The following is a 10,429-nucleotide window of genomic DNA, read 5'->3' on the forward strand; positions in this document are numbered from 1 at the left end:
TATATACACACACACACAAACACACACATATATCAGAAATTCATTTTAAAACATTAAAGTACTTTAAGAGAATAAATGCCTATAATTTTAACATTTTAAGACAACAATTTTCATCTGTGTATGTCATTGTCCAGTTCTTTGCCACAGAACAGAGGTCTTACATAAATGTAATCATAAGTATTTGTTATTATTCTACTTTTTACTTAAGATTACATTTTCAAGATTTCCTGTGTCTTCATAATTATCACTGTAAAATGATATGTAACGTATGATCTAACGTACATTGTTAAATAGTCTCCTATTGGACAAATGTTTACAAGGTCTTGCTAGTATAGATAATAGAGATAATAGTGTAATAAATACCTTCAAATGAAAAACATTAGTTCCAGTTAGATTAATCCTAACAGTGTACTTACTTGATTAAAAAAACTTATGGCTCTCTTACTCCATTTTCAAAAACTTACTTCCACCTGGAATGTCTTCCACCTTAATCTTTGTCTCTCTTACTTATAAAGACTGAAATGACTACGACCTATTCCTTAATAATTTTCTTCCCCCAGACAGAAATGCTCTGCCTTCTTCTGCACTCCCAGAGCACAGTGATCTCTGAAAAGTGTTTAACTTCATCTTAAACAGCCTAAAATACTGTTTTAAATACACAGGTCTTGTGTCTACTAAAAGACTCTAGGATACTTAAGAGTGCTTATTCTCCTTTGTCACTTCACCTGGAGATCTTCCATTATTTCAAACTCTCTTATGTATTTTGGATTTAATTATTCAGATTTCCTATGTGCTGTAGTAGCAGTCAGGCTCAGGGATGGGAGAAGCATATAGTGTCAGTTCTGTATGACATCTTGACAGAAAGTCTTAGGATTCTTATTTCTTCTATCCTCTAAAAACGAAGAAAATATATTCACTTGTGTTGCATCATCTTACACCTCAAGGCAGTGTAAGACTGGGTTCCATCCAAAAGGGAGTAAGAAGTATTATTGCAGAAAATTGAGAAATCTGGTTTCATAAAACAGATGTAGCAGAGAGCTGGGATCCTAACTCTATGTCTGTCTTGATGGGTCATTTTAAGGATATAACTATTCTGACCCTGTCTTTCCAGGATAAGGAGTTAATTTTTGCCTCATAAATTTTGGGTGATTCAAGGTTAGTTTTTGGTTCATAATTCATGGCTCATAGGAGGTACAGTCTTAGTTGAAATCCAAGCTTCTTCCTTCTCCTTACAGACAGGAAACTAAACTCTCCACAGTTCATCAATGTGGTGCCAACTCTTGTTTTAAATAGAAAACAACCACACTTGGTCTAAGTATGACAATTCACACAGACAAACACACAGAGATACACACATGCAATATATTATACATTTGCAGTTGCCTTCTATGAAGTTGCATTTCAGCTCAATAAGAGACAAACCAATACCAGTTTCAGAACCAAGAGAAAAATTTATTCATAGGTGTATTTGTATTACCAGCCTGCTCAGCTATTATATTGCCATAGTTTTGCCTCCAACTCAGCTTTTTGCATCTCCAGAGAATATTTTAATTCTTCAATTGTTGAACCACTTTCCTTTAATCTTTTCATAAAGTTCTTTATGGCACTGCAAGGATCCTTCCTCTCCTGAAAGGCAAGTCGAAGAAACAAGTTATTTTGAAGTTTTAACTGATGGATTGAGATCCAGCTCTATGCTCTGAAATCTGTAAGCAGCAGGGAGGTCCCTGATTGGTGGTGGGGATCAAAACCATGGAGCTCTGGTGGGGATCTGGGCCTTGAACATGATGAATCATTTACAATTTCTGTCTTAATAAAAATGTATTAATTTTTCCATAGTAATAAATAGGGACTAAAAGAAGAATCTTAAGGAAAATAAATCTGTTCAGTGTTTATTGCAGTCTAGAAGAATTTTAGAGATTCTTCAAAGGAATACTTACAAATATCAGGCATTGATTTTAAGAATCTTGTTCTATAAAGCACATGAGACAATAAATCATACCAACAGTGCTTTACAAGGCATTTGTGAAGAAGGTGGAGAATGGAAATCTCCTTATATAGAAATGTGAGTCAGTGATTTATGAGGCCCCTTTTACAGTCAGGCCAAGGTCACCCATTCAAAAACTATACCAAACTGAAAAGATACTGAGCATGAACTGGGAACAATCCAGGTTCCAGAGACACAACTGTGAATAGGACAAACAAGAGCCCCTACTTACCAGTGCCTTCTCAAACCCAGTCTGTAAACCTGGTTTGTGGATCCTCTCACAGGGAAGTATACTGCCCTGGTCCCCGTCAATGTCCTGCTGCTTCTGTAGGCCCTCTAGGTGGTACCTGAACAGAAGTTAGAACATTTAGTCCTTCTACCTTCAGAACAGAGTAACTGAGGTTACTGAGGTAGTTGTATTTCAGGCTGTGAAAGAAACCCCCTCCCTACCCCTGAGACTTAATGCATGCTTATCTCATTAGTACCAAACAGTTATAAAGTAAAACCATTCTCCTGTTTGGGCGGGGGTAGGTGCAGGGAGGACCCAAGGGACAAGTTGACACCCATAAAACAGAGAGGTGAGAAATTCTGAATTGGTGTGTCCATGCACAGAGTTTTTGGGTGAGGATAGGGAGGGAAAAAGTTTTGACCCATAAACTAATGAGGCATCTGTCATGTAAGCTCTAGAAAGCAGTAGAAAGTTAAAAACACTACTCAAATAAATCTCAGTGAATGGGCTAATAAGTAGCAGTAGCTTTTAATCAGAAAAATACAGAAGTTGACTTCAAAGTCCAAGGCAGGTATATATTGAAACTGAACTGCCAGTGAAGCCATGTGACTTATTAAGAGTGAGACAAGGAAAAGAAAAGGCTGGGCCATCCATCAGGTGGGAGACCGGCAGTCTAGACTGAGGCTGGACTTCGATTAGGATTTTTTAATGGGCCATACCCTGAATATTTATATTTTTTAACTTCTGTTTCTTTACATTCCTTTTTTGTCCTTTGATTCCTTAGAAAAACATACATTTTTAAAACTGAGGGAAAAATGGTACTTTCAAGAGGATAGGATCAGTCTGCTTTCCAGGGTTTGGAGCTGGCTGGCCACGAGCTCATGCAGTTCTCAAAATCAAAATGAGTCCAGAATCCTAAAGCAGGAGGTTGTAGGGACTAGCTACACACAGACTAGGTCATCCCCAAACCAATTCTGCCAAAGAGCAAGATTTCATATTCAAAGACTGTATGCACTTACCTTTCCTCACAGGACGAACTGGTAGACCCTGAGGTGGAATTTCTTCCTTCAAAATATCCATGGGCTGTATCTCCAGGAGGGCGATGGTCTTCTGAGGAAAAGGAGTCCCAGAGGACAGTGGTAAGGTCCCGTGATGCTGAGTGAACTACCTATGTGCAACTACCTAGAACAGCACCTGCCATCTCCAGAGCAGCACTGTGGGACCTGGACCTGTGTTCTCCATTCATTCCCTTCTCATCAAAGTCAGATTTGTTTGCTTGCTAGTGGTGCACACCTGCCATGCCAGTGTCTCGGAAGGAAGGCTGTGGCAGGACGGCCAGTTCATGGGAAATTTAAGAAGACCATGTCTCCAATTTTTAAAAAATGTAGTAGTGGGGGAGCTAACTCAGTGTCACAAAAAAGCAAAATCAGATTTGTCCATGGGAAAAAGCCCTCCCCAGGTTCATCCCCTGAGTTGTGAGGGATTCAGGGTACTTTCTGACTGCAAGGAGCTCAAGAAAAGGAAGTTTAAGTTGTAGGGATGCTAATTATTAATGCACAAGAAAAGAAAAATTAGACCCTAGGTGAAGGCAGAAGTAACCTGAGACAGGAGATGATGGATGTGAGGTCTCATGGGGCTGACATCTATTGTGAAATAGGAGCTTCAGAAACAAGGAAGAACAGAGCTGGGAAGAGGGCAGGTCTGTAGAACTGGAAAGAACATACCAGAAATGGGGCATTTTGATTCTGGCTCTTCCAAGGGCAGAAAAGAAACTCCCTAGCACCAAAGAAATCATTTTGGTCCTCTCTGCTTCTAGTATTTTATGTTATTTTATTTATTTATCTGTTGGTACTGGGGATGGAGCCCAGGGGTTCTTTACTACTGAACTCCATCCCTAGTTCTTTCTATTTTATTGTTCATTTTGAGATAGGATCTCACTAAGTTTCTAGGTTGGCTTCAAACTTAGGATCCTCCTGCCTCAGTCTCCCAAGTTACTGGGATTACAGGCATGGGACACCAGACCAGGCTCAGCTTCTATTAATATAAGATAATTTCAAATTATTTGAAACTTCTAATATTTTAATATTTCAAATACTTTAAGATATTTAGGTTAAATATTATTTCTAATGTCCTTTTCAATTCTAAGATCTATGAGGCTACACATGGTGATCAAGTTTAGAGGCTAAACTAAAGGTATATATGTATACTAAAAATAAAGGTCTTGAAAACAAGTATCTTGAGTAAAGACAGAAAATTATAAAAAAAAATGTATAATATTGAAAATAGTCTTGAAAATCGGGATAGGGTCCTTGTTCCCCCAGTGTTGAAGATTAAACACCTGAGAAACACCAAGGCAAGAGCAAAAAGCAAATTTTATTTAAGAAACAGAACAGAGAGAAGTGGGGGAGCAGTTCAGAGCTGGTGCCTGAGGGAGTGGGGGTGTCTTGCCCTTTTTATAGATTTCAGATTTCCTTTCTTCACATGCTCCCTCCTCCCACCCTGCCTACGTGACCAAAAGTGATCAAAAGGGCAGGAAGAGAGCTGTTCAGGGGGTGGTTGCTTGTGTTGGAAAGTGTGATTCTTCCTCTCCCATAGAGGCTGTTAGCCACCAGGTGATAGGGAGTGCTATTTACCCATTTTCTTTTCTTTGATAATCAGTTACACTGTCCTTTGCCCTGGTCTCAATATAATACTATTTTTGTGAAACAGTCACATACAAACATGCACAGAAAAAAAAAAAAGTCTGTAAATAATATATCGAGGCTTTCCTAATGCTTATCCCCTGGTGGTAGGCTTGTGGGTAATGGTTTTTTCTCTTCTATTTTCTATACTGTATTGTATTTTTAAAAAAGAATCTGTAAAAACTAAAAGACTGAGTTCAAAGACCAGACAGAGAAAATCAAAAAGAATTGCCATGAGTCAACTGAGGAATTCCAGTTTAGAGAGTGTTCTGGTAACTTAAAGAGTTCAGTTTTAAGCTGAAGGACATGATATCGATCTGGGGTCTAAACACAGGGAGCTCCTCCAAGATATGGTCAATTAAGTAACACAAAAAGAGATGCTGTGGTTGAAAGCCAGGGTAGGAGCTGCTAACTTAAAAGACTAAAATAGAAAAGATTTGGAAAAATGAGGAAATACTACAAACCCATGTCAAGCTATGGATGTAAAATATAATCTACATGCTTCTGATGTAACTGCATGTGATACAAAAGCATGTTTTGAATACTCCAAATGCCCACCTAAGACAGCAAATGCAGTATGTGTTTTAAGCTCCTTTCCAGTTATTATCTTAATACCTACTGAAGTCACATACCAAGAATGACCACTTTACATCTCACCAACCTAAGTGGCCATTCTTCATATTGTGAATGATATTAGATGAAATCAACTTTTCACTTTTTGCTAATCTAATTAGTAAAAGATTTGTATTTAATTTTAATTTCCAGTTCCAAAATTATTAGTAAATGTGCAATCAATTGGGAAATAGAAATAAGGTTGGGGTCATAATTTTAGAATTGTCTATCCTTACACAAGTCCACCATTTTTCCATCCCGCCATCTTTTCTGTGCTAATTTCTAGGCTGTTTTTTTTTTTTTTTTTTGGTATGTTTAAAATATGAACTATTTAGCCATCAAGTATGTTGTAAATATTTTCTCCAAATCTGTTATTATCTTTTAATTTATGTAATGTCTTTTAATGTATACAATTTTTATTTGAAGATTTAATTAAATTTGCCTTTATTCTTCCTTTTTGATTTCTGAGTTTTATGTTATTGCTTAGGAAACCCTCCCCATCCCATGATAATAAACATATTCTCTCATGTTTTAATAACTTAATAATTTTGCTTTAATATTCATCTATTTTTAACCTGGTATAAATTAGAGTCCCAACTTTGTCTTCTTCCAAATAGACAATTATTACCACTGAATGCAAATATTTCCCACAGATTCAAAATAAGCCATCCTACTTTTTTGTCCCCATAAATTACTGTTTTAATAGCACATTGATTACAGTTATTATAATTTACATTATTAGACATTTTGCTATATGATAAGGCAAGTATTTCCTCCCATTTGACCCAGTCACATATAAACATTAGTCAACATTTTCCAAAAACAATAAACTTCACATGCCAGAGATATACCCATATGAATGAGATTTTAAAATGAATTTTTTGTTTCATATTTTTAGAATTTAAAATGCTGGTGGAACTGCACCATAACAGTCAGTCCAGCCAGGTCATGGCATATATTTTCTTTTACTCAGGTCTTATTATATGTCCCTCAATAAATTTTAATATAGATTTTGCAAATAGTGTTATTTTACATTTTAATATTCAGCTAGTAATTATCAGTAGAAAATAAAACCATTGATTTTTCAATATTTATTACCAGTATGCATTAAAACTATTTATTGCCATTATGTATTAAAAATTTTTAGTAGAATTTCATGGATCTTTTACATATATTCTGTAAACAATGATAACCTTTGACATAGCAATCATTCTAGGAATTTATCCTAAAGAAATAATAGCATAGGCATAAGCATGTGAATGGGGTGGGTATGAGGCGTTCATTTCAGTCTTTTTCGTAATAACAAAAATGTGGACATAAAATAAATGTCCATCAGCATAAGAAATGTATAATAAATTATGGCATGGCTTTATGCATCTATTAAAAAGCAGGAAAAGCTATATTACTGATCTGGAAAAATGCTCAGGTATATTATTTTATAAAAAAGTAATTCAAAACATAAGTACAGCAAGATCTCATGTTTATAGGCATACATACACAAATGCCTATTTGGTGTTTATTTAATTTAAAATACTCATGTGGGTGTTTATGTTAAATGTCTGCATAAACATAAGGAAAAGAGCCAGGCACCAAAAGAGCCAGACACCGTGGCTCACACCTGCAATACCAGAGGCTCAAGAGACTGAGGCAGGAGGATCTAGGCCAGCCTTGGCAACTTAGCAAAAAATAAATCATGACAGCGAGTGCTGGGATGTGGCTCTGTGGTAGAGTCCCCCTGGACCCAATCCCTAGTGCTCCAAAAAAAAAAAAAAAAAAAAAAAAGGGAAAGAAAGGAGAGAAGGGGGGAGGGGAAAAAGAAAGAAAGAAAAAGACATGGAACAAATATATCCAACTGATTACCTCTGAGAGTATGAATTGTACTAATACAAGAGGGGTTGCCACCGATTGTATATAATTTTTCAATTAATTACTTATGGTCTTTTTTCTCTCTCTTTTGTGTATTTTTCAAACAAAAACTAGTCACTATCTTAAAATGAAAACATAAAATAGAATAGTAAATGCCCCCAAACTACCCTGCACTGAACCTAGTAGAACAGAAATCCTACTTGAACTTAGAAAAAGTCCTTGTTTGGATGCTGTTCACTTCATTGGAATATCACTTGAGATTTGTTTCTCTGAGCTGTTTATTTCTTGACTGCCTGACGGATCCATACCTATCCCCAGATACAAAAAAAGAGAAAAGCATTGCAGGGATATGGAATGTCTGGGGTGACACAGCTCATCAGTATCTTTGGGAGTCCCCATGGTTTCTCTGGTACTTACTGCTTACGCAGATGGGAAAGGGAGGTGCCCAGCTGTGGTCTTCTTGGCACTGGCTCCAACTGCTACCCCGGAGGATGTAGTGATCATTGCACTTAAATGTGATTTTGTCACTTATATTCACAGGCTTGACGAACTGAATTTCACCATTCACCAGCACAGGGTCAGGACAGTGGCCCACTAAAGAAGAAAACTGACAGTGATCTAAAAGGTCCAGGCTAAAATCTGTGACGGCAAAGTCCTGATCTCCTCAGGAACCAGTGAGAAAACAGCAAATCATATCAATGCAGACCAGGTTTCCATAAATAGGGCAGAAATGGTCTTGTCCAAGCATAAGAATGACATGAATTGGTAATTGAATTTGCTAAACAAGATGAAGCCATAATTAGAAATCCCCAACAGTATGCTCATTATCCTGTCCAGCATGCCTCAAAATTCTTGGGCCTATGCTTTAAGCAAGTCTCTCCTTCCCTCTCATTCAGCCAAATATACACTAGCTCATTTTTTGTTTTGTTTTATTTTGTTTCTTCCTATGGTGTGGAAAAACAGGAGAAAATGCCAAGGGATATGAATTTCTTCATACATATGAAGGATAAAAATATTGGTATAGGTATACAGATAGCAGAATTTTTTTCCCAGTTCAAAAGTAATCTGATGAGTGAAATAAAATGTAATATTCTTACTTCAAAAATAAATAAAGTAAGTATATAGCTGAAAAAGGCTTAGCCATGTATTGATAACCGATGAAGCTATGGATGAGTATCTATGTTAATTTGACCTTTCTGAATTTGTATATATTTCCCAATATTAGAAGTAGTTTTTAAAGCAATATGATATTAAATACATTACAGTGAAAAACAAAGTAGTTTTAATATATGGAAAAAAATTCTTTCAGGGGCTGAAGGTGTTGCTCAGTGGTAGACATATACTTAGCATATGTTCATCCCTGGGTTTTATCCTCAGCACCAAGAAGACAAAAGAAAACAAAAATGACAAGAAAACCTTTTTCCTACCTGTAGGAGTAATTGATTCTATTAATGCAAATAAATTAATACCCAGCAAGAGCTGATCTTCTACCTTACCAGAGACATGGCACCACTATGCTACTTTAAAAGGCCATATCCAGAAATGAAGATTTCTTTTAAAATAAAGTTTCAGCATGGCCTAAGGGAATAGAAATATAAAAGAATATATAGCAGGATGACAATATGGGCAAAGAAACAGAAAGATCCAACTTACAGCGGCACTCGGTGGTGGACATGTTCCATCCCTCAGAGGCATTGCAAAGAAAGGTTTTCTTTCCTACCAGGTGGTAGCCCTTGATACAAAAGTAAGTCCCCAGAATCTGTCCTTCCACCTCCTTTGCAACAAATACGCTGTTGTCCACTGTGGGAAGTCCTAGACAATTCTCTGTTGAAAGGAAAAACAAATTGGCATATCACACACTGTGAGGAAGACCTCTCTAGATTCCTGTATCTATATGGCTTTTTGCTGGGTTATTGGTCCTGATTCCTTACATGGCTGCCCCTTCCTTTCTCAAGATTTCCAAAGTTATATTTCCCAAAGGATATCAGGCATTCCACTCAAATTCAGTCACAAGTTATCTACTACACAAACAATTCCCTTCCCAAGTAGCAGTCTTGGGAGAGTTTACAACAGGTGTAACCTCTTGAGATTTTGACATTGGTACTGATATTGCTCCCAGAATAGGAAGGGAAAGTCAAGGGTAACCACCCACTTAAGAAAGCAGAATATTCCTTAAATAGACAGGAAGTCCCTCAGGAATATGGAGCACTAGGTGAAGTAACTTGAGATTTTTCAAAAAAAGAAACAAATATCATAAATGTAAATTTCACTGAAACCCTAGATAGGATGCCTCACAACCCCAAATCTGAGATTAAGTGCCTTGTAAACTGAGTTTCGGAAAGCATACGTACCATCTAAGGCAGAAACCAACCACATGACTGGTACAAGACAGCACACGATCCGACAAAACATTGGTGATCAATTACTCGCATACACGTACATATGTGTATCCCCTGCCACAGGAAATAGTAACAGTAAGGAGGTTGGTGTGGGTAGGGTCCTTGCAAAAACACAAAGATGGTTAAAGAGCTGCCAGTTTTAGTAGTCAGTTTCAGAAATGTTCCAGTCCCTTTTAACTGAGGTTTATTCTTCCCCAACAGATGTGGGCCAAACTGTCTTGCCATGACCTTGATATCTGTCAATATTTGCCAATGTTTACAGTTCCCTTCTGCAACTCTCTAGCATTGGGGGTAGAGGACTGGGTGCTACTCAATGGTGCTTTCCCAAGAATGGTGCTTTCCCAAGTGAGAGCCAATGCTCAGTGCCACCTTCTCCTTTCCCAAACATCAGATCTCAGAAGACTGTAACAGCACTTAAGACTGAAGGCTCAAGGAAGCCAGCTAACCTTACCTGTCTCTATCCCTCCAGATCAGTCCTGACTGATTCCAAACCTGAGAGCTCCTAAGTCCTGGAATGGCACTTCTTCCTCATTTGCCAGAGCTATTCCCATTCTGTGACTCTTCCTGTGGCAGGATGTGGCCTGAGATCATAGTTAACCAAATCAATGAAGAGAGGTGAGGGGAATGTTTTGATCTCAGGAATGAAAGCACATTACAT

At 37.4% G+C, this 10,429-nt stretch overlaps 1 protein-coding gene across 1 annotated transcript; it reads right to left on the reverse strand.

Moving 5' to 3' along the window:
* Positions 1 to 1,431: 1,431 nt before the first annotated feature.
* On the reverse strand, positions 1,432 to 9,968 carry C4bpb (complement component 4 binding protein beta). Its single transcript, XM_047521141.1, has 6 exons — positions 9,724 to 9,968; positions 9,026 to 9,196; positions 7,790 to 7,966; positions 3,233 to 3,323; positions 2,217 to 2,331; positions 1,432 to 1,626 (listed from the first exon to the last, which is right to left on the reverse strand). Exons 1-6 carry the CDS (start codon positions 9,782 to 9,784, stop codon positions 1,486 to 1,488), a joined length of 756 nt encoding a protein of 251 aa, XP_047377097.1. The 5' UTR covers positions 9,785 to 9,968; the 3' UTR covers positions 1,432 to 1,485.
* Between the last annotated feature and the right edge of the window lie 461 nt (positions 9,969 to 10,429).

Source organism: Sciurus carolinensis, chromosome 12, assembly GCF_902686445.1.
Source record: "Sciurus carolinensis chromosome 12, mSciCar1.2, whole genome shotgun sequence".
In the NCBI taxonomy this organism is placed as follows: Eukaryota; Metazoa; Chordata; class Mammalia; order Rodentia; family Sciuridae; genus Sciurus; species Sciurus carolinensis.